This window comes from Lagenorhynchus albirostris, chromosome 16, assembly GCF_949774975.1.
Source record: "Lagenorhynchus albirostris chromosome 16, mLagAlb1.1, whole genome shotgun sequence".
Classification (NCBI taxonomy): Eukaryota; Metazoa; Chordata; class Mammalia; order Artiodactyla; family Delphinidae; genus Lagenorhynchus; species Lagenorhynchus albirostris.
Window position 1 is genome coordinate 26613411 of NC_083110.1, and position 24880 is coordinate 26638290.

Here is a 24880-nt window from a genome sequence, read left to right on the forward strand (position 1 = left end):
ACAACTCTGGTAAGTGTGTTATAAATGCCAGCAGTTGTGGGATTTTTGTTGTTGTTTGGCATGTTTGATATTTTTCTTGATTGCTGCAAGTAATTTAAAATCTTATCATTTATGACAGCTGCTTGTTGGTTGGATAGAGGAAATGTTTCACACTGACGAATGGCACTGTTGTGTGATGATTCTTCCTCCTCCTGTGAAGGTTTAACTTGATAGGCAGATAGTGGTTCTGCAGCTCTCAGAACCTGACTAAGAGGAGAGAGCCTTGGAAATAAGACATTTCAAACTCTGCTTGAGAAATGCTTTCTGACAGTCTTTTTGATGGGCTTTACAGATTCATTAAAACTCTTTCACCTGCCCATGGTATCATAGCTAGTGACAAAAGGGCATGGAAACATTATCTGTATGTTCAGGTTAATAAATTTCACTCCTGCAATCTCCTTGTTTTATCCTGGTGAGGTTGTGCCTCACTCATCAGTTCTGACTCTGTAGTTATCTTTTGGGTTTTCCCACGAGGCTCATTCTGAATGAATTATTGTTTTGTGTAACTGCCTGATAAATTTAGTGGTGTTCTCTTGTCTAGGGTTTACCCTTTGTGATTTTTAAGGTGGTACTTTAAAAACACCCTTAACTGTTTCATTTCTTGAGTATCTATTTGTCTGGGCGCCTAGACAGATTAAAGACATACTTAAATCTGGAAAGAAAAGTTCCCTTCATATATTTCCTTACCTCTGGTGATACACTTACTTGAGCTGATAAGAGATCATTATCTCCTAGATCATAACTTCAAGGCCTCTTTCACAGGGTATAAAGGCTTGTAATTCTAAACAGGTAGATCTTAGATTTTCTGATGTAACCAATCTCCCTTCGTCTTTCCCAGATGGAAGACCTGCCAAAGGAGAGGTTTGATTTCCTTTATACTTGGAGGTCACTGAAATATTTTTCCCCCTGAAGTTTCTTACTTTTCCAGGGTGTATAGGTGTAGTGTTATGTTTTCTCTTTTCAAAAATGATCTCTTATTTTCTTTTTTAACACATTATTGACTGGGGGATTTTTACAGAAACTAACGCCTGTGGCCGAAATATGTCTCCGGCCAAGAATGTGTTAACAAATGGAGAAGAATGGATTGCGGATGCTATCTAGAAGGCTTCTATCCAGAGTCATTTTGTGAGCCTCCTCCCTTCAGGTAGAATGAGCTAGAGGCTTTGGAGTTGAGATATGGGTCGTGGCAGAAATTCAAGCCCTGGGGTCATCATGTCCCTTTGTTTAGGGTAGAGGACGGGCTCGGAGTACTTCTCTGGACTCCACAGTGTGATCTGGCTCTAGTGTTAAGGTTCACTTAATCTTCCCTTGAGTGTACTGTGCCAGTCTGGATTTAGCTAGTTTAGTTTCTCCCCCCAAAAAAATTTTTTTCCAAACTCAGGGAGATGCACTGTAGACATTTACTTCATCTGGTATATGAGTGGACTTTGCAATTTGCTAGTCTTGAAATAGAAGGACCAAAATAAAATATGGTTCTTCTTAGAGAGCTTGGAGGGATTTTGTAGTTATAATGCTCTGTTGTGACACGTTGGTGATTATAAGGGAAAAAGAATAAAATAGGCTAGACACCGCTGGCTCAATGGTGTCCTCCAGTAATGGTGAGATCCCCATTGTCATGGTCCAGTTCAGTTTCGGAAGTGGGAATTACAGAGTGGCTGGTAGCCCTGGTTGGCCTCATGGAAGTGGCCACTGTCTTACACTCAAGAGAGTCCACTGGTTCTGGGATTGCATTGAGACTGTTTGTAATGATCAAAGGAATCCCTAATGTAAGATGTTTCTGTGAAAAAAATACCCATAGCAGTATAAAACCCAAAAAAGGAAATATAGATGGCAGCCCATAAGGAGGATCACTCTTAAATGTGTTTCCCATATGTTCCTGTAGGTTTTTAGTCACCTCTATCTGAAGTACCATTTGTATGATATCACATTTAGACTCTGCTTAGATTTCATAGACCTGAGTAATAAGTGTTTCCTTCTGCTTACATCATAAAGTAAAGCCAATTAGAAATTTCTGTGTTTTTAAAGATGGCTCAGTGCTGCAAATGGGCAGTATATTCTTTAACTATGCTTTTCCTGCTGGAAGTTCTTTTGAAAAAAATAATTCAAGTTTGCAGGTAGTAAAAATGTGAAGTGAGGTACATAGTACAAGGAGACCCAAATGTGGTGTTCCAGTCCTCTTTGCTTGCTGGCTATGGAACTGTAACTTTAGACATCTGTGAAATTCAAAGGGTGACGTCTGCACCCCACATCCACAGGGCTGTTGTGAGGATCCAGTGAGATAATGCTATGAAGATTATCAGTAACTATAAAACATTACCCAAAGATGAAAGATTATTCGAAGCACTAAAATGAATGTGGGACTCATTACGTAGTCTTCAGGTCTATGGAAATGTTGGGACTAGGAAGTGATTTTACTTGACTTTCATGGATCAGCCTACTTTGAAATTAACACTGCTATATTCTCTTTGCCTCATTAAGACCAAATTATCTTTAATTAGCTTCACATAAGTATTAGATATTATACCAAATGAAATTTTGTGTCTGCTGCTCAGATTGCTGGGTGGTTAAATCTTACTTACAGATGAGTTGTGTGCATGTGTGTTTTCAAATTAGCAAATCTAAGATAAGTGCACAGTTCAAAATTATAGCATCATTCTAAGTGGAAGCTCATTGACACTGGAGACAGCAAGGCTGCTGTGATGCAGCTGGGAGAGATGGAATATCACCTTTGTACAGTAAAGGGAGCCAGAGCCACAGGGTCCAATGTCAGCCCACCCTCAGGAGACCTGAAGTCTCTCCTGGGCTCGTCTTTATTTGTATGTTAACCCTAAACAAAACTTGCCTGCCTTCTGTTCCCAGACTGAGCTTGTTGGTGTAATATACGGGTATACCAGTGTGTGTATAGTGTGTGTGTGTGTGTGTGTGTGTGTGTGTATTTTTAAAATCACTAGTTTCTTAAGGTTACTGTGAGAAAATGCCCCAGGGATTTGTTGGTTAGTCATCCAGTTTCACACTGAGTAGATACAGAAATAATTAGGTTTGGAAGGAGACCCTTGACTAGAAAGAAACCTCAAGATGGACTCCAAAGAGGAATAGACAGGGATGGAGGAGGAAGGGTTGGTGAGCCCCACCCTCCACAAGCCCAAAGCTGGATTGACCATCCAAGCAGAGTAACAGGAAGCAGAAGCCTTGTTCAGGCCTGTTACTTCACTAAACTTATGCTGGTATGATTAACAGTGACCTCCATGTAGCAAAATCTAAAGGTGCCTTCTAAGTTTTGGTCACAATCTAATGGACATCTTTCAGTCCACACCAGATATTCCTCTCAGCCATACTTGACTTGTTGAGAATATTTTTCCTCGAAATGTTCTCATCCTTTGACTTCCGTGATTTCATATTCTCTGTGTTTTCTCTCTACCACTTCTTTCAGATCTTTTGTGAGCTCCTTGGCCTCTCTTCATCCCCTCATAGTTTCTTCAGGATTCTGTCCTTGGCCCTGTGTTTCCTCACTGTGCTTCATAGCTTCTCTTGAGTTCCAGACCATTAGATAAAAATGCCTCCAGAACTTCTCCACTTGACACCCTGCAGGCTCCTCAGAGATAATATCCAAAGCAGCTGATGAACCTTACACTGCTCCTTCCCCCCAAAATACAACCACCACAGTAAAAAAAGAAATCTTAGCAAACAGACAACATCCTGCTTCTCCTCAGGGATTTCCCGTTTCAGCAAATGGCATCCCACCAGCTACTTATTCAGTTCTACAAGCCCTCCTCTATCCTATTCTCTCATAGCAAGAAATCACCAAAAATGCATTGGTTTTATGTCCTAATATGTATCCTACATCCTCAATATATCCATAACCCGCACCAGACCTGCTCAGAGCTGCTATTGTAATAACCTAACTTTAATATTTACCCTCTTTCCCCTTATCCATTTTCCATACTTAAGCCTAAGTTACTTTTTAAAATTGTAAATCTAATTACAGAATTTTTTAGTGTCCTCCAGTTAACCTTAGGAAAAATCCAAGCCCAAAACACTCTTCTGGATTGGGCTCCTGTTGACCCCTTTGCACATCACCATCCCCTTCACACTAGTTATATCAAACCTCTTTCCTCTTCTTGAATGTCACCGTGTTCTCCTCTCCCTCTGCACATGCCGTCTTCTCCCACCCTGCTCCCCCCTCTGGTCCCATCTGTTCCCACTCATCCTTTGGGTCTCTTCTTTAGGAAGGCCTGCCTCTAACCTCCTGCTAGATTTACCCATATCTCCAAGCCACCCCATCCTAATTCTTGTCTAATGGTTGTCTTTCCTGGTGGACTGTGTGATCTGAAATGTGTCTTTTTCCTCACTGTGTCTCAGATGGACAGATGGTTGGTCAGATAGCCAATCCGAGGGACCGAGTGTCTTGAATCTTTCATAGTTTTCCGTTGCTGCTATAACACGTTGCCACAAAATTGTTGACAGAATTCAGTTCCTTGCGTATGCAGGACCGAGATCCCCATTTTCTTGCTGTCAGGTGAACGGCATTCCCTGCTTCTAATGGACACCCATATTCCTTGGCTTGTGTGTGGCTTCCCCCACACTGGGTGGAGTCCTTCTGCTATTTTGAACCTCTCTTCCTCCTCGTTTCATCTCATCTTACTAACCCAGCTGGAAGATTCTCTGCTTTTAAGTACTCGTGATTAGATTGGGCCTACCCAGATAATTCAGGATAGTCTCCCCATCTCAAGGCCTGTACCCTTAGTCACGTCTGCAAAGCCCCTTTTGCCATGTCAGGTACTATATTGGCAAGTTATAGGGATTACAGTATAGATATCTTTGGGGGGCATTATTCTGTCTACTACAGAGCCCATGTTTTTTTTTCTCCCATAGTACTTACTCCAAAAATCATTTCTACTGGTTTGTGGTCTCACTGGTACTTGTTTAATTTTAAACAATACGCCTCTGGTTTTGCTAGATAAAACTGTTATAAGCTACCAGTGCTTAGTATGTGCTGGTAATAGGAATGAATGAGTGAATGAATATATATATTATGTTCTCAAATCAGATAAATTGCAAACCACAAAAATAAAACAAACTCCAGAAGGGTAAACCGCCCTGAATTGTGTCATCAGAGAGAACCCAAATTTTAGGGGGAACTGTTGAATTTATGGAATGGCTAAATGGGAGGTAAGGACTTGCATTATCAATAGTATTGTTGTCCTTTATCTAATTATTATAGATTGTGTAGTAGTATGTCAAGATTCAGTTACAGTCTTTTGTGTTATTTTAAAGTTGGCCGTGAGAAAGTAAAGAGGAAATGTTTCTTCATCTCTCAGCATCCTTTACAGAATCATAGAAATTTAGAGCTGGAAGGGATCTATGGCCAATTCTCTTGAGCTAAATAAAGGTAAGATTGCTGCCTAAAGAAAAGATAGGCTGAAGATTTTAGAATTTGATAGGGTAGCTTAAGTGGTAGTAGTTGAGATATAATATTACTTTGAGAGAAAGCAATAAGAGGAAACATATTCCTTGCTCTTGATTAAAAGTGGCTGAAATCCATTAACTTTCAAAATGTACAATTAATTATTAAAAAGTATTTTTCATAGGATATCTGCGAGAATAAATACTGAGCTATATAATATGATGTGAATTACCTTAGTTGCTGGATATTGAGCTATAAAGTACAAAAGCAGATTTTGATGTAGAGAAAAATTTAGTGCATGAAATTGAGGTCATATGTGCTAGTGATGTATGACTTACAGGAAGTAATAAAAAGGGAGAAAAAAAGAGAAGTAAATGGTATACTTTTAAGCTGATGGGACCCATTTTAAGGGTGGAATTTAAATTGCTGTTCTTTAAAACTTGAGTTTTTACCCCCCTTACTACCTAAGGGGAGGGGAAAAACCTGATCAAAGTAGAACTTCCCCTCCCCCTTCAGAGTGTACTTCTTAAAGTCAAAAAGCAAGCTGTCTTTGCTGTTCCTGAGCAGACAGAGGTGATTGATAACCATTTTTATATATTTAAACTCTTCCCCCCCACATTCATTTGAATGAGAGAAGCCCTTGTAAAAGAATAGTGTCATAGGTTAAATGCATCTGCCTGGGTGTCTCTCCTGCCTGAGGTCGTAATCCTATGACAACATTTTATTTGCTCAACATCTTAAATACAGATGTTTAGATTTTTTTTTTAACTCAGGAATAGTGTGCTTTTATTAACAGTATTGATGATTGATTTTGAATGTTTTTACTTCAAAAAGCCAAGTCTCCTGGTGGGTGGAATTTCATGAAGCACCTGTTAAGCTTTAGGGAGGAGGACCTTTTTGGCAGCAACCCAAACTACATATTTAAACAATGAGCCTGCCAAAGTCAGGAAATTATAAAACAGTTTTGAAATTTCAGGATCTGCTTTTTTTTTTTTTATTACCCCTCAGGTTTCTTTTGCAGCTTGGTAATAAGTTCTTTCACATGGAATTTACTAACGTTCTTACTGTTTTAAGACCAGATTTAGAAAAGTAAAATCAAATTTGGAGATCTTAGGTTTATGTGATAAAAGACCATCAAATTTTAAACTGAACTGCCTTCCGAAGAGTCTAGGCTCACACTCCCCAAACCTTTTGGAGCAATCTATTATTCAGCGTAGCCTGGCTGGCTTCCTTGAATGGCGTTGCCCCTCCGGGTCTCCAGTTTTCCTCTGTGAGGTGAGAGCTGCTAGATGAAAAGTGTGTCCAAAACAGTGCAGATGGCCTCTGAGCCTGCGCGTTCGGAGCCTGTGCTCCGTAATGGGAGAGGCCACAACAGTGAGAGGCCCACATACCGCAAAAAAACCACAAACAAACAAACAAACAAAACAGTGCAGAAAAGCTGAACACTCAGAAAAATGGGGGAACGCTTGCTAAGGGTATGTTTCTTGGCATATTCCATTTAGCCTGGATCTTGCAACTTCCAAATTCACTGTTTCTACTCCTACTTACAGATTTTAAGTTCAGCGTCCCAGGGGCAAGATGGCAATAGTTTCTTCTTTGTGTATCCCAGCAATGGGACATTCTTTGTATGCTGTTGGATTTTTTTTTCTTTTTTCCATTTGTTTGTTGTATTATGTTAAGCAGCCGCAGATTTTTAGTTAGTTAACTGTTGTTTTAAGATTTCATTATACTCAGAGAGCAGGAATTGTTTGAACTTCGGCACTCTCCTCGCAGGCTGGCAAGCCAGAAAACTTCGGAGTAGATGGTGATCGATGAAGAGGGCGAGGTCAAGAGATTTAACAGAAGGCACAGGCATGAGAACATGATCTTGAGCATACGTTATCTTCAAGTTCTCCAACACTTGTGATTAGAATTGGCGTAAATTTTCCAAATTTCTCTTAGGGAAAACATTTGTACAGTCACTCTCTCACATATGGGGGTGGGGCGGGGGAGACAGAAAGGAAAGTGTAATTTGGATTCTTTGATATATATATATTTTTTTTGATATGGTTTTTTGTTTGTTTTCTGGCCTCACTATGCAGCTTGCGGGGGATCTTAGTTCCCCAACCAGGAATCGAACCTGTGCCCCCTGCAATGGAAGCTCGGAGTTCTAACCATTAGACTGCCAGGGAATTCCCTCTTTGATCTTTTTGTACTTTCAGGTTCCTAAGGTTCTTTGGCTGGCATCATCACCATCTATTAAATATTAGGGAACGGGAGTTTAAAAAATTGAAGGCACCAGTCCCATAAAGCAATTTGCTTTTTATTCTTATAGGACACCCATCCTGTTTGAAATTTTGTCCTGAATTAACAACAAACGTAAAGGCCTTAAGGTGGCAGTGCATCGAATGCAAGACATGCAGTGCATGTAGAATCCAAGGCAAAAATGCAGTAAGTATGGCTCTCAGTAGTCTGTCTCCAGGTAAATTGTTAGTTTTCAGTGTTAAGGTTTTTCATTTTTATAGATTGTTGCTATTTTTAAATGTTTAAATACATTTCAACAGGGATCGTGGTGCTCCTTCCTTATATTTTATTTTTGTTAATTGGATAACATAAGAATTTGTGGCCTTTTACAGTTGATTTCAGTCTCAATTAGTCTCTAATATGTTATATTGCAGGATAATATGCTTTTCTGTGACTCCTGCGATAGAGGATTCCATATGGAGTGCTGTGATCCCCCACTTTCCAGAATGCCAAAAGGTGAAATTTTAAACCATATTTAAAAATGTGTTTTATTGTGTACACATTAGCCTTGTCCTAATGTCTGACAGCTCAGAAGTATACAGGTTCCTTAAGCATTTTTTTCATCCCTCCTACCTTCCCTATACTTGAGGGTTTAGTACAGGTTGTGAGCAGAGAAGTGTAAAAGCATTGAGTTTGGGGGTAATGTATATGATAAATACTCTAATTCATCCACAGGACTAAAAAGACCATTCCTGTCCTGAAACCACTCCCCTATTAGAATAAGTTTAGATTAGGTAGGTCAAAAGTTTAGAGTACTCTCCATGTTATTCAGTACAATGTTCAGAGGTAAGAAATTACCTATTTTCAATGATGGTGATAATGATGACTCCAGAAAAGTCCTATGACAGGAGCCATCACCATTTTCTTGGCCATTAGTTGATAATTTTGAACATGAGGATCTGAACTATCTTACATGGATATATCCATATAGAATATGGATTTTCTTTTCTGTTTATCGGGTAGTCAGCCAAGCTCAGCCTTCTTTTTCTCATATGATAATATATTAAACATTAAAAATAACTTTGCTTTCTTATTACAAAATTTATACATTTTCATTGTGAAAGATGTAGAAAATATAGATTGGCAAAAAGGAATAAGAACAATCAGTTAGAAATTCCTTCCCTGCCCCCACCCACCCCTTTAAAAAGAAATGGAACAGTCCGTACATGTTTATGGTTTTTCCCTCTTAACAATAGCTTTTCACATTCCCACATCATTAAATGTTCTCCTAAACATACTTTTTAATAAGTGTGTAGAACTCCATAGTACATAGAGCAGGGGTTACAAACCTGGTGACTGTGGGCCACAGAAATGTTTTGTTGGTTATCTATCTATCTATCATCTATCTATCTGTATCTCTCTATATATTTTTTAAAGACTTCTCTTAACTGCGTTACAGAAGAGCTGGTGCAATATTTTTCAAATTTTGCATTTGAATTGTCAGTGCCCCATTCTGCCTCAGTCTCACTGCAACCTGTTGCCTTACATTCCAGCTTGCTTCAGTCATATATATTATACCTGGGTGGTTCCTGAACATAATTGATTTTGCAACCCCATGTAAAGAAAAGAATAACTTATTTAACCAATCCCCTATTGTGGATATTACAAATGTTTCCAATTTTTTCCATCCACAATTATTGCCTTAAGATAAATTCCTCCGGGAGGAATTGCTGGATCAAAGACTGTGTACATGAAAGGTTGTATCAGTTTTCAGACCAACCACCAGTGTATGAGAATACCTGTTTCCCTGTATAAATGACCAGCACTCACTATTACTATGTTTCGTTGAATCTAAGACACACTTTTTTAAAAAACATTTTAACATCTTTGAAATCAGATGCATCTTATAGTCAGTGGTATCTTAGATTCAATGTAATACAGTGTTTTTATTTAAAATTTTTACCAATTAGGTAACAGAAAAAAGATGTCTGATGATTTTTTTCTTTAAATAATGAAATTGAACTTTTTTGTGTTTGATTATTGGCTGTTTGTATATCATCTTGTAAAGTACCTGTTTTTATTCATTAATCATTTTTCATTGGGGTTTTCACTTTTTTCTTACTGATTTGCAGAAGCTCTTTATATTTTTATGTAGTCAAATCCATGAATCTCTTTCTTTATGGCTTCAGTCTTACATGTCAGTCATGCTTAGATTATATTAATATCCACATAGTTTTCCTGGTGCTTGTAACATTTAATTTTGCCATATAATATTCATCTGCCTAGAATTTGTGTTTATAAAAGATAGGAAATAATTATTTTCCTTCCAGATAGACAGCTGTATGTTCTATCACCCTTTACTCAATCGTTTCATCCTTTCCCCACTGATTTGAAATACAACCTTCATGATATGCTAAACTTTTCAGTTGTTCTGGCCTCTCAGTTCTTATCCATTGACCTGCTTCCATATGCCAGGTGCATAGTTTTAATTATTGTAGCTCCATAGTACTTAAACATTTTAAGTTTTAATTTTAAAAACTATATCTTATAATTTAGTTAGAAAATTTTCAAAAAGAGACAAAACAAATACTTTTTTCCCAGAAATTTCAAAAAAACAATTGACTTGAAAATGTCTCCCTCCAATCAAAAGATATATAATATGACAAGATTGGGTTTTCATGTGTGTTTACATGGTCTAGGGAAGCTTGGTGACATGTTGGGAAAAGCCTTATTGGAAGAGTTCTGAGATGGGTCAGCCCTCTGCTCTCAGCACCTTGACCCTGGGGAAATTGACCTTTAATGACAGCTTTCTGAGGAGAATGGCAGAAGGGAGTGATCCATCTTCTAGGGTCAATTTCTGCATACAGGCATCCTTGGGCAGCTTATTACAGCTGCAGTTTATATTTAATCTCTCTCCTAAAATCAAACATTAAAATATTTTTCTCATATATATATTAATTCAGGGATGTGGATTTGCCAAGTCTGCAGACCAAAGAAAAAGGGAAGAAAACTACTTCATGAGAAAGCTGCACAAATAAAACGACGATATGCAAAACCCATTGGACGACCGAAAAATAAATTAAAGCAACGATTGTTGTAGGTTGAGATCTTATCAAAAGAAATCTTTAATGTTGTGCTTTAAGATATAGTTGATTGTAACCCCCTTAGAGTCCATTATCTTTTTAGTATCATTTTTACAAACTCAAGGGATGAGGAATATTTCTCCTTTTGCATAAGCTGTGGAAATTTTTTTGAAAATAACATTTTAAATTACAGTTGGCATTTCGGGGTCTTCTGTTGGCAGTATCTGTGATGCTAAGTGACATTTTTCAAGCAGCAGGATAGAAGCAGAATGTAAGAATTGGAAACAGTTTTTCTGTCTACTTTATTATTGGCTGAACATTAGAAGAGCTTACTTATATGAATATTTTTTCTGGGGGTTTTTAAAACAAGAGAGGGATTTGTTCACATCTCTAGTGACTCTCTTTTGTTACCCCAGATAACGTTTTAGAAAAATACTTCTCTTTTCTGGTGCTAATTTAGTATTACAACTTTTTAAGATCCCTTTTCTGAAATAGGAGCTTCTAAGAAACCTGCAGACTACTGTCCTAATTTGCCTCCAAAGAGTTAGACAAGACCATTTGGTATGTGCACATGTGTGCAAACATACAGACAAAATAATATATTTGCAGTAGCCTGCAGTTCTACTATGATAGCCCCATTTCCTCTAGCCTGTTGCCACATAGATGCCTTTAAAGCCAAGTAGAACATTTAGTAGGAGTTACTTGGAGAAGTAGAGAAAAGATAAGAGGAGAAATGGATGTATTTTTTTTTAACCTATATAGAGTATAGAACTGACTATCAGCATTAGGTAAGATGTTTAGAAATGAAATCAGTAGACTTGCATATCTGAAGCAGCTCTATCAATAAGACCGTTGCCCTTCTCTTTAGGCTTAGTGAAAGGGTCACTGTGATGTAGAAATGAATAGAGCTCTGCACACACAGTGAAGAAACACCAGGTGTCTAATTTACTTGCTTACTCTTCCCCCCCCCAATTTTATCTGAAGCAATTCACTTTATTACCTGCTCTCAGAAAAACAGTATTCTCCCGCACCTTTACCTCCCAAAGGAGAAATAGAAAAATGCATGCTCCTTTCTAAAGTGTTCTATGAAACGTTATGAAAACCTTCTAACTGGTGGACATCTTAATATGGAATTTGTGTTCATTTCTAGAGGCAAACATGAAACCTATTCATGAATAAAATCTTTCATATTAGCATCTCTTGAAGTAGAAATTATATGTTTTTGCATTCGTCCAGTGTAAGCATTTTTCCCGAAATGGGACTGTATCCTCAGGGCCCAATTAAGAAAACCAAATTAGGATATAACTTTCTAAACAAAGGACACAGCTGAAAATTGCATCTGGCACCAATCCTAACTTTTTGTTTGTCCAAAATTGTCCTTTGAGCTTAGGAATTTTTAAGACAGTCTAGGGAGTTTTCCTTTTTACATGCTTTATAAACGTATTATCCTTTCTGGACAATTGATTCCAGATACAGTCCAAATGTAGCATTCTGATGTGAAACATTTTAGCCTGGATGAGTAGTTTATTGGTAACTCTCACTGTGACACTAGAGATCTCTAGCTCTAACCTGATTTGGCTGACTCGGTGGCATTGGGTGAAGCTCCTGGCGGTTGAGCTGCTTCGGATGAGCCTAGTAGCTCACTCTGTTGATCTGCGCCAGCCTCCCCTTTAGCTGACTGCCAGAATTATTCATTAAATCTCTGTGTATAGGATGACCACTAAGCTATGCTCTTCTATTTGTAATTATTTAAGATATTTTTATAATTCAAGATCATATCATTTTCAGGCTTCCATTTCATCATTACTAGCCTTCAGCTCAGTTGATAATTTTTAAGCTCCATTCTTGGGCCCCAGCACTGCCATAATTCACATGCAAATGTTTCTGTTGAATAAAATTCTGCTGCAAAATGGGTAGCTTTCCAAGCCCTAGCCTGAGGTGAGGACAGGCAGCTGCCATTCCTGTAAGCAGCTGTGCTAGGGGAGTGACCTCCGGTCTCCATTGACCACACAGCTGTATGGGCAGAACCAGCATCAAATGAACTGAAACAGCAGTCAGAACCAGTGTATAAAGATTCTGATGCCAAGTGTCTGATAATGACCATGGTAAATGTGCTGCTTCTTCACCAGACTTTCCATGTCATGTCTGACCCGCTGTAGCTTTTCTTTAATCATTTCTTCAGTTTTTTGCTATTGTTGTCCTTTTTTCAGCAGTATTTTATGCTGTAATTAATTGTCTCCTCTACTTAGAGAGTATTATTGGTTATCTTATCATCCTAAGCATAAAGTGCTAAGTGGAAATCTTTTAATGTTTTCTTTAAAAAAAAAAAAAGATGTACTAATTTATAGATGTAACCAAATTCTATTTATATAAATTTTCCATTTGAGTTAAAATTACTTCTAACTAGAGATTAGATAAGCTTCTTCTTTTGCTTCTAGATAATACTTATGACTTATTTCCTTTAATACTTTAAAAAAGACATTTCAGGAAATCATAATTACTTGTGACGACACAAGGGGTCACATTTTTATTTAAAAGCATTGGGTGATCTTTTAGTCTCTTCAAAAATTTTCTTATCCATATTGCCCTTGGTTCCACATGATTTTTCCAGTACCTGTTGGATGGGCCCTGGGAGAATCATGACATGCCAGTGTAGGGGCTACAACCTGTTTCAACAGAGAAACACCTAGGTGGAGGCACACACACACAAGCAGCGCTTAGGGTTGCAATTCAGTTTCTTAAGTTTAAGCACATTGAATGCATCTAGTTGCTATAAACTTGTGTTAGATACCTTTATAATTCTATTATTAAATGCTGATACTATTCTCTAAATTTTTGCCTAGGTCTGTAACCAGTGATGAAGGATCCATGAATGCATTCACAGGAAGGGGGTCACCTGGTAGGGGTCAAAAGACTAAAGTCTGTACCACACCTTCATCTGGTCATGCTGCATCTGGGAAGGACTCAAGCAGCAGATTGGCTGTTACAGACCCCACTCGGCCTGGTGCCACCACCAAAATCACCACCACCTCCACCTACATTTCTGCCTCTACACTTAAAGTTAACAAGAAAACCAAAGGGCTCATTGATGGCCTTACTAAGTTTTTTACACCATCACCTGATGGTCGCAGATCACGAGGTGAAATAATAGACTTTTCAAAGCACTATCGTCCAAGGAAAAAGGTCTCTCAGAAACAGTCATGCACTTCTCATGTGTTGGCTCCAGGTACCACACAAAAGCTAAAACCTCCACCTTCTTCACTCCCACCCGCAACCCCCATCTCTGGTCAGAGCCCCAGTTCACAAAAGTCCAGCACTTCTGTTTCTTCTACCTCTCCCCAGAGTTCTTCCAGCCAGTCCAGTGTGCCCTCCTTTAGCAGTCTCACTAATAACAGCCAGCTGAAGGCACTCTTTGATGGGCTCTCTCATATCTATACCACTCAGGGACAGTCTCGCCAAAAGGGACACCCAAGTTATGCACCACCTAAACGTATGCGTCGTAAAATCGAATTCCCTTCCACGGCAAAATCAAAAGCCCATTTCTTTGGAAAAAGAGATATTAGAAGTAGATTTATTTCTCACCCCTCCTCCTCTAGCTGGGGGATGGCTAGAGGACGTATTTTTAAAGCAATTGCTCACTTCAAGCGAACAACTTTCCTTAAAAAGCACAGGATGCTAGGCAGGTTAAAATATAAAGTGACCCCTCAGATGGGGACCCCCTCACCAGGGAAGGGGAGCTTGACAGACGGAAGGATTAAACCTGATCAGGATGATGGTAAGCAAAAGGTCAAAGCTCCAACCAAACCTGCGTCCCGTCCCTTTCTCCCCAACCCCCCCAAAAAAAGAATCAGTCAATTCCTATTTGTCACATAGGTCTTAGCTATTTCTCTTGTTCTCACTTCACTTTCATACAGAAGCAGTGAAACTTTGACCTTTTTCTAATGCTGACTAAACTTCCAAAATGTTGTTTTTCCAACTAATACTCTCCCACTTTTTATGACTTATTTCCATTTGTAGTGACACTAGGACCCCCCCAGATGCGTCCGTAGCATTGCTTATGGCTTTGTAGTCCCGCATGAGTAGCCACTGTTAACGCCTCTGCCATGTTCCTCCCCGTGCTACCTCTTCAGCCACAGCGCTGCGTGGCCATGTGCTGTCCGTGCTTCCGGCAGCGGGGACATCAGCTCCTCGTCTCCCTCTGTCCATTGCTTTCTCATGACAAAGTTCATCCTGCTTCCTTCTCAACAAAGCCTGATCTGTGACTCTGTGAAGTGTGCTTTTGGATGTGAGTGTGTCTGTGTGTGTACTCACCTCAGGGAGAAAACTGATTTCATGAATTCATTTAACAAATTGGCCCGTTACATTTGCTACCCTTTATGAAACAAAAGCCAAAAATGTGTCATTTGGACAAAGTGGTAGATTTTATTATCTCAAACGTGATCATGGGAATTCTATACCTAGACATTGATATGCCTTCTAATCTTGGTTGAAAACTATGATTTTGCTTTGTATTGCTCGCTCTTTCCGTCATTTATTTGTTGAAGCTATATAAAGATGACAACAGCAATGATTCAAATAACAATTTGGGTACAGCAGGGAAGAGGTACTGCTGGATCTGTGAGCAGTGCTTAGATGTAAAAGCTAATAAAGCTTTAAAAAAAATCCATATTTGCCCACTTTGGTAATTTGGTGCCATTTTGGTAATTATATGGTGGTTATTCATGATGCAAGTCAGTGAATACACTTTCTGCTGGTTTTAAATGACAGATACAGAAATCAAAATAAGCATCAAACAAGAAAGTACAGATATAAATGTGATTGGAAACAAGGATACCGTTACTGAAGAGGATTTGGATGTTTTTAAGCAGGCCCAGGAACTGTCTTGGGAGGTAAGGCCAGGATACTGCATTCTAGTAATGAGGATAATACGTGACCTTTATATATGAGTACTATGAAATTAACTGCCTTGATTTTATAAAGAATCCCCCTCAAAATCTTTTGTGGTTCTTTAACTGTTACCATCATTTCTGTTGACTCTACATTCGAAAGTAATCACTTTATATAGTGTTGTCTCCACTCTTAAAAGTTAGTAATGGCTCAGGTGGTCTCACAGAATAGGCCAGAGTAGCAGTTATTGAGGCAGATTTTGAAAAACGCTTCTAGGGGTGAAGGAATAGATTTCTAATTATTTTTGCTCAAATTAAGAAAATAGTCCTTTTAAATCATTCACAAAAAGAAGAACATCACTTTTAAAGTGATCGATGTTTCTTCCAGCACAGGTGGCCAGCCATATGAAAAATGTCTCCTGATTTTAACTGTTGGGCATTGGCGAAGGCAATATCGTGTTGCATTATCAGTTGTAATCACTTTTATTTTCATCGTCCAGTAATTTCTTTAAATGATTTCCCTTGACATGTTAACTCTACATAGCTTATTGTCAGCAAAACATTGAAAGGAAAGGCTGTTGGACTTCTGAAAGACAAATTTATTATGGATTGTGAATTCTTCTGTCAGTAGACCACATTGTTTCCAGGGCACCATATTCATGGATAGATTCCCACCCCCACCTCACTTCCTTTTTGGGGGAGTAGGGGGCTATCTATAGGCTCTTAAGCTTTATTTTTTGTAGCAACCACTTGGGCTAAATACTTGTGCTTATTTCTACTTGCGGGGCCATTGGATATTTCCATTCCTCATTCTGCATTCTTTGTAGTGTTTCCTTTGGCTAAGATAAAATGTTAAATCCCCCCCACCCCGCCCCGCCATCACTGAGATTTGAAGCCCTTAAATATGACCATTTGGGGGGACCGTATCTGGCGTTCATATATAGACGTGATGAACAGCAGGCAATTACCTGAAAGTTACTGCTAAATCCAAGGCCTTTCTTTCCAACTGGCAACACTGGCGTTTTCATTCAAGAACATTTCTTGCCTGTGTCAGGCACTGGGCTAGACCCAGGGAATGCCACAGTGAATCAGGCCAGCAGAGTTCTTAACCTCCTGCATGGGAGTAAAAGAAGATGGGAATCAAACTGCAAACTTCACAATTGATTATTTATCTACAGTCCGGTTAACTATTACTTGGTGGAGGAACAGGGGACTGTAACAGTGTGACAGTGTGTAACAGCCACATCATCTTATAATTTCCTCAGTTTTAATACATTGTAGCAGATCATTAAATTTAATTCAATAGACATTTGTATGTATTAACAGGTATTCATTTCCTATCTTGGTAATACTGTTTCTTAGGGTATTTATATATGAATTTTATACAAAGTTGATTATTATTTCACAAGGGCCTATAATGTTTTTTTTCAACAACATGAAAATTCACAGTTACGATTAGTGTTCTGGTCTTGATAGATTTTCATATCCACTGGTGAAAGAACCAAAATGTAAGTGAAGAAATCCTCATATTTTGTTTTCTTTCTGTCTGACAGAAAATAGAATGTGAAAGTGGAGTAGAAGACTGTGGCCGGTACCCTTCTGTAATAGAATTTGGGAAATATGAAATCCAAACCTGGTACTCCTCGCCTTACCCACAGGAATATGCAAGGTAATGGAATAAGCCAGGCAGGTATACAACCTTAATGTCTCATATGTGAGGAAGGAACATTCTAAAGCTGGAATTAGGTGATTTTTAGGACATAAATTTTAATAGTCAATTCTTTTTTTTCTTTCGGCCGCAGTGGTTCTTCGTTTCTGCGTGTGCGCTTTTTGTAGTGGCAGCAAGCGGGGGGCTACTTTTCGTTGCGGTACACGGGCTCCTCATTGCGGTGGTTTCTCTTGTTGCGGAGCACGGCCTCTAGGCGTGTGGACTTCAGTAGTTGCAGCACATAGGCTCAGTAGTTGTGGCTCTCGGGCTTAGTCACTCTGAGGCATGTGGGATCTTCCCGAACCAGGGATCAAACCCACGTCCCCTGCATTGGCAGGCGGATTCTTAACCAATGTGTCACAGGGCTGTCCTGATAGTCAAGTCTAAGTGATTGCAAAACTATTACTTTTGCCAGTACCTTCTTATAGCATTCACTGTCGTATGTAAATGCCTTATACTCCTTAGTTACACAAGTGTTGTAAATTTTGCCTTTTAACTTTTAGATCGTTTTTTTCTCTCTTTGGTTAATTGGGGAAGTATTGTTTGTGTAAGAAACCAAATCAAGAAAAAAAATTAGCTGTTGTAAAACATTTGGTGGTTTCTTCTCAGTTGCCTTTTTCGTTTTCCTAATTAGGCCTGTTACTTTTATCTCTGATTTCTGGCATTTTATTGTCAAGTTTTTTTAGAGAAATTATAGCAAAAGAAGGAAAAATGGGAGAAAGTAGGTAGGCGTGGGTAGCCTTAAGAGACCCTTCCCCAAATCTTGACTTTTAGAGCCATTTGTGACTAACTTGTTAAAAATGAAGAGAAAATAATGGTACTAGAATTTTCTTTTGTCTTGAACTAAGATTAGCTGTGAAATTGTCTTGAACTAATATATCTAAAAATGGGTATCTTGTGAACAGATTTCTTCCTTCAGGTATGTCAGGGCACAGTTTATTAGTATCTTCTCAAATGCTTTAGCCTGCAAAGTTTCTAGTAATCACAAATTTGCTTTTCTTGTAGAATAGATATCGTCCTTTTCTCTTTCTCGTGGGTGTCTGCCCAATCATCAGAGAAAACGGGGAGGGCGTTCTAGAAGTTAAGTGACAAACTAAGAGTCAGGAGTCTTGGTTTCTTTTCCCAGCTCATATCACTTAGCTGTATGTTCCTTAAAAACTTTTTTTTTTTAACATCTTTATTGAGGTATAATTGCTTTACAATGGTGTGTTAGTTTCTGCTTTATAACAAAGTGAATCAGTTATACATATACATTATGTTCCCATATGTCTTCCCTCATGCGTCTCCCTCCCTCCCACCCTCCCTATCCCACCCCTCCAGGCTGTCACAAAGCACCGAGCCAATATCTTAAAAACTTTTGAAAAACACCTAAGAGCTTTTACTTGTATGGGTAATTGTAAATCATGTGTTCTAAGAGCTTTGAATAATTTTGCATACGAATCCAAGATTTGAAATTACTGTGATGAGTCTGTATCTAATTCTTCCCAAAACACTTCTCCCCATTTTTATGCCCCAAAGACGTTGAAAGTGCTTTTAAACATTCTCTTGTAAATATTAGCAATGTCCACTCAAGCATGATAGGGCACAAGTAAAAAATGGTATAATTTTTAAGGTGGAGAAAAAGTCAGCAGAGGAGAGAAAGCTGTTTGTCTAATGTTATTCAAAGAGTCGGTGGAATTGGTAGGAACAAATAAGTTCTTTTGACTTGACTATATTTACTCCTTTAGACCATGTACTGATGATAACTTTAAAGTTACCTCATCCATAAGAAATGGAAACAACTAAATTCTGGGACTTCTCTGCCTTATAAGTACACAGATCATTTTAAAAATAATGAATTCACTTCTCTCTGAGTAAAAGATTGTTATAGTTACACCACTGATTACACGTACTGTTGAAATTATGACATTAAGTCTGAAATTTAAAAAATATGCATGGATGACAGGACGCCATTGTTTTTAGAGTCATAGTTCCAAGTCTGAAAACCTTTCTTTCTATAGGACATTTCTAAGGAAACAAATTATTTGTTCACAAAGTAAAGGCAGCAAATATTATTAGATTGAAAAATACTATAAGGTTTGTACACTCTACTACTGGCTTTCTTTTTCCTTTTTCTTTTGTTGAAACTACTTCTTTCAAATACTATTATACAGCCTTTTTATGGCTTAGAGAAAATAGAACAATATTTAATATTTTTCCCCAGGAGTATAGTCAATCTGATTATATTCTTTGATTTTAAAATTTCAACAGATTACCAAAGCTTTACCTGTGTGAATTCTGTCTTAAATATATGAAAAGTAAAAATATTTTGTTAAGACACTCAAGGAAATGTGGATGGTTTCATCCTCCAGCAAATGAAATTTACCGAAGGAAAGACCTTTCAGTATTTGAGGTAAGCATGTATAAATAAAAAACTCAGCATCTGAAACCTAGTGTTTCTAATTGTTGACTATGTACTAATTTGTTCGTAGAAGGTACAAAGTATATTCAGTTTTGGCACTGAAATTCAGACTGCTTTTTCAAATATCTCCATGTTTTGGAATGTTTTTCTAACCATATTAAGCAACCGTTGAGATTGATGATGAATTCCTACTCCATCACATTAACTTTTTTGTCTTCTCCCAAATCCCTGTCTGCACCAGATATATTCGCCAGTGAATTTATGGTCTCCTCAGCTCTTCGTAAATTCTACTTTCTTTGGCAGGAGAAATTAGCTTTGTTCAGCAGCTCCAGCCAATGTCTGGCAGGTGCTCACTCTTCCAGGGAATTGAGCAGCTGTACATATCTCCTCAATACACAACCACCTGTGTTTCCGTCCATTTCTTGGCAGGGTAGATAATCCTTTTGGTGAGATCCCAGCAGATGTTGGGACTCCCCCGACCCCCATCTGGGTAGATGGCCACCCCTGGAGAACTCTGCTCTTCACACGAACCCCTTGTGGCCATGTGTCTGTCATTGTGTGTTCTTGAAGACATTTTGTGTTTTCAGAAATGATTTAGTAGCAGAAGGTCTTTGCCGCTATATCATTTCATTGTTTCATCATGTTCTATTGTCAGTTTCAGGGGTCCAGCTTAGCTGAGTCAGTTGTACCTTGAGGAGGCCATGCCTTTTTTCCTGTTATTGCCTGGTCACAGGCCTTCTTAATTCTGTCACTCTGGTTGAGCACTTCCATTGCCCTGACTTATTTTCTTTTCTGTTACCCATCTTGGTACATTGCTTTCATTCCTGGATGCTCAGAGCAAGCCTTCCTTGGACAGCAGATATGATATCTTCTTTCTCTGAGATAACAGTTTTACTTTAGGATTCTCTTTTTCTGAGTTGTTCAGACTGGAAATTTATTATTCTGAACCACATTTCTCTTTAATTCTTGTCTGTAATGTTTTGCATTAAATTTAACGTAGGGGAGGGTCATACATAGGTTTCTCTCATGGACCAGGCTTCCTCTCTCAGACAGTCTTGGGCCCATTACTTTTTTCCCAAGACTCATCAGAGAACGCATGTAACTCCAACTGTATCTTATGATTTTTTTTTTTTTTTTTTTTTTGCGGTATGTGGGCCCTCACACTGTTGTGGCCTCTCCCGTTCCAGAGCACAGGCTCTGGACGCGCAGGCTCAGCGGCCATGGCTCATGGGCCCAACTGCTCCGCGGCATGTGGGATCTTCCCGGACCGGGGCACGAACCCGTGTCCCCTGCATCGGCAGGCGGACTCTCAACCACTGCGCCACCAGGGAAGCCCATCTTATGATTTTTTAAAACTCCTCTTCCTGGTTATATCAGGCTCTTTCGGCAAGCTTGAAGGAAGAAGGGTATTGTTGCTAGGAAGATTTGGTAATATGTTTGTTTTTACTAAACAGGAGGCACAGGGTTTCTCAACCAGGGGACTGTTCACATTTCAGGCTGGATGATTCTTTGGTGTAGGGGGCATCCCGTGCATTGTAGGACGTTTAGAAGCATCCCTGGCCTCTGCCCACTAGATGCCAGTAGCACCACACCTCCTCCAGTCAGAACAACGAAAAACATCTCCAGACATAGCCAATGTCCCTTGGGGAACAAAAGTCACCCCCCAGTGAGGACCACTGGGCTAACGAGAAAGCCGAATGCAAGTCGCTGTCTTCCTGTTGTTAGTATTGGGATGCTACTTGGCCAGCCCCAACAGGTTGAGACAACAGAGCTGCTCTCAGTTGAACCTTAATTAATGAATGTCACAAGTTCCACTTAACTTTTGGCACCTTTCTTAGTGCCTTGGAAGCTTTCTTCTAACCAAAAGAAAATGAAAATCATTGTCTCATTGTTTCTCAAAGGGTGAAACACATTGTTGGCTTTAAGTAATTGTTAAATAAATGAGTATAACTCTGCCTGAGGGGGTGAAACTCTCATAAATCCAGAGAGAGTCTTCTCAGGGGTAAGAGAGACTCAGTCTTGTTATCCTGATAAGAATGGTCTATTTCAGGGTAGGTGTTTTGGGACCATACAGAGATGAAAGGGGAAAAATCAGAAGCAGATCTGTAAAATTTATGCATAAAAATTATTGAAGGAGTTGGATAATTGCCAAGGTCCCTATTCTAGAATCTGAGTTAATACTAAGAGTACAGCATGTAGGAAATTTTCTCTTAGCAGTGTCCTAAGTAACTTATAAAATAAATGAATAATAATCACAGATTACTACTTTCCTATCTTTTCTTTATCCCTCTTGAAAGCATGCCATTTTAGACCTTTCACAACTGACAAGAATTTTGCTTCAGCATTGTCATCTCTCTGTTTTTCTGGTTCAGGGATACATACATCTATCTCCGTCTTTTTGTAATATGCTACCATTTCCAAAAGGACCATCCTCCCAAATACATAAAAACTTCCTTTAATTAAAGAGACAATTGTATCCTCTGTGCCCCTTGCCCATATTTGATTATGTTGCCATGTGTGGGACCTAGGTCTCATCCAAGGGAAATAGTTATACGACGTCTAAAAATAATTTGCAGTATGAGAACCTGTATGGTCCACAGGAGACTTGAGAACGGTCAAGTTCATTGTTAAAGAGCTCTGGTTAGCAAACATCCATTTCCCCTTAGAAAAGTGCTAGGGAAATTCTAGAATCTGCTGTGCTTTCTGTTTTCAACAAGTAACTACATTTGATCAAAGAAATTGACATTTGTGCCTAGCCTTCTCTCTCTAACCGTCAGTATCACAGCTTGATTCTTTTATTTTGAAGAGAAGTAGACGGTAATCATGGTACTTATTGTAGGTTGAAATTCATCTCACTTTCTCTGTATTCCCAACACAGAAATTTTATCTTTTCCAATTATATTTAAAATGATGCTTGGAATAAAACCAAAATGGAAGCCTCTTTTGTTAATCCACACTTCTAAGGAATCAGGATAATAGAGTTTATTTATTTTATTTTTATGTGAAGCCCTTTTGAAAGCAACATAAAGTTTAACTTCCTCGAGCAGTATTTTGATCGTTTTACATTTCTTTAATTCCAATTTACTTGGTTCAAACAGAGAGGACCTGCCTAATCATTTTTTACTCGTAATAAATTGCAAATAAAAATTACTTCTTTGTTAGCAGTGTGGTCTTTCTTCAGGTAGTGTAAAGAGAAATTTAAGCTACCTAAAATTTACTCCAATTTAAGAGAAAAGGTGGAATTCTGATTTGCCAAATGACAGCTATTTTCTGGTAAACTTTATACTTGGTTAATGGAGTGTTTTAATTGCTCAGTTTGGGATTTGGAAATAAAATTATATACTTTCCAAAATACCGTATGAAAGAAACAATTTTATGTTGAATGGTATTTTTATGTTAAATAATGTTGTCTGTTTCTCTTTGCTAGGTTGATGGGAATATGAGCAAAATTTATTGCCAAAACCTTTGCTTGTTAGCCAAGCTCTTCCTGGACCACAAAACGTTGTATTATGATGTCGAGCCATTCCTTTTTTATGTCCTTACAAAAAATGATGAAAAGGGCTGTCATCTGGTTGGATACTTCTCTAAGGTAAAACAAGAGCCAGTATGACCTTCATTTTCTTTTTCAAAGTGTTTTTGGTAGAGCCCAATTCTTCAAACAGGGCTTTTTTATGACTCTAATTTGAATAAGTGACACATGTTTCTGAAAAGCTCAGATTCTTATTCAGAGCTCATTAAAAACAACAACAACAAAAAAAAAAACAATAAGCAACGTGCCTAGGAAGTGTGTAAAGGACCTCAGCACTGTTTGCTGTCTCACTGTCATCATTCGCATAACGTTATAATTGCTGCCTTGCAGACCACCTAGCATCTTTCATCTTCTAAATGTTAAGCTTATTTCCCTTTTCCCCCTAAGTGGTGTCAACATGAAGCTTTCAATGTAACGTAGCATTTAAAAGATAATTCTCATTTCTCCTCGTTGCATTTCCTCTGTGATCATCAGTATCTCAGTGAGTTAGAACATTGGCATTTGGACAGTTAAGCTAATATAATGGCTGGTTTTACTCTTTTGTCTCTTATTCTCTGTGCTATTGTTTTAAGATCTAAAGCAGCCCCACCTTTAGAAAGCCTAAGTTATCTCCAGCTGTTAACATAGGGGAGCCCTTGACATAGTGAGTGGATGTAGTTTGTCTTTTTCACTGGTTCAGAGCAATTCTCTCACATTCTTCTGTTCAAAGGCTTCTGAGAAACAATAACTCATATGTAATAAAGGAAATCTGAGTTTGGAAATATTTACCAGGTAATGACCTTAACTTTTCTTAGGTACTTAGGAAATAGTTTAATATGCCAGGATGGTAATTATAAGACTTCCAGGCAGAAGGTAAATGATCCAAACCCTGTATCTTATTTTTTTTATGATGTATGTGTGCATGTTAGGTGATAAGTGAATTTCACTGACTCTACTGTTGCATAATGTAAATGGAATGCCTAATGGAAGTGTCATTTTCATGGAAGATCAAAAGATAGAATATATATGAAGGTCCTTTGCATACGGAAGTTTTTCTAAATTTACGAATCAATCCAGAGACCATAAACAAAAATAGGAATAAGTGACAGCACTCGTGGAAAACAGCCTCAACGTCTTAATCCACATATTTGGTAAAGCTCTAAAACGAAAAAGAAGAAAGTTAACTTTATAGGTTATGGATTCGAAAGGTGATAGAGAATTAACACAAGGTGAAACAATAACTAGGAAATCTATTTATATAACTTATTAAACATTTTACGTTCTGTATAGATGTGTAAACATCTTTTTCTCCAAAGAGTTGAAAAGAATAGTGGTCATAACTGTCCTTCCTGTGCAAAAATGGTGTTTCTTTAAATGTATCTGAGTTTAAAAACAGATGCTCAGTGGTGCCTGCTGCCCTTGTCCTGCCTTGTCTCAAGTTGGCCTCTGGGTCTCAGTTCTTGGTAACTCTTGGGGTTCGAATCTCTGCCTCTCTTCCTCCCAGGGAGCCCAACATTTTACTTAGAACAAGCTAAAGTTTTTACATTTTGTCACAGTTTCTTTTATAGTATGGCAGCAACTACTATCATTTCTTACTATACCCGGAATGCTATTATATTCTTTGGCAG

General features: G+C 38.5%; 2 protein-coding genes across 4 annotated transcripts in view; one reads left to right on the forward strand and one right to left on the reverse strand.

Moving 5' to 3' along the window:
• DUSP29 (dual specificity phosphatase 29) overlaps positions 1 to 24880 on the reverse strand; it is a 108446-nt gene that overhangs the window by 4015 nt on the left and 79551 nt on the right. The window contains exon 4 of one of the 2 annotated variants that reach the window (XM_060126238.1): positions 745 to 886. The exons of the other annotated variant lie outside the window; for it this stretch is intronic. Within the exon in view, the coding sequence (XP_059982221.1) occupies positions 771 to 886 (116 nt within the window). The 3' untranslated portion in view covers positions 745 to 770. The remainder of the gene's footprint in view (positions 1 to 744; positions 887 to 24880) is intronic. 2 annotated transcript variants of the gene reach the window in all.
• KAT6B (lysine acetyltransferase 6B) overlaps positions 7784 to 24880 on the forward strand; it is a 56418-nt gene continuing 39321 nt past the window's right edge. The window contains exons 1-8 of one of the 2 annotated variants that reach the window (XM_060126221.1): positions 7784 to 7873; positions 8101 to 8182; positions 10630 to 10762; positions 13593 to 14524; positions 15517 to 15638; positions 17189 to 17304; positions 19594 to 19735; positions 23172 to 23333. In XM_060126221.1, the coding sequence (XP_059982204.1) occupies positions 8107 to 8182; positions 10630 to 10762; positions 13593 to 14524; positions 15517 to 15638; positions 17189 to 17304; positions 19594 to 19735; positions 23172 to 23333 (1683 nt within the window). In that variant the 5' untranslated portion in view covers positions 7784 to 7873; positions 8101 to 8106. The remainder of the gene's footprint in view (positions 7874 to 8100; positions 8183 to 10629; positions 10763 to 13592; positions 14525 to 15516; positions 15639 to 17188; positions 17305 to 19593; positions 19736 to 23171; positions 23334 to 24880) is intronic. The other variant, XM_060126222.1, reaches the window with a different exon arrangement.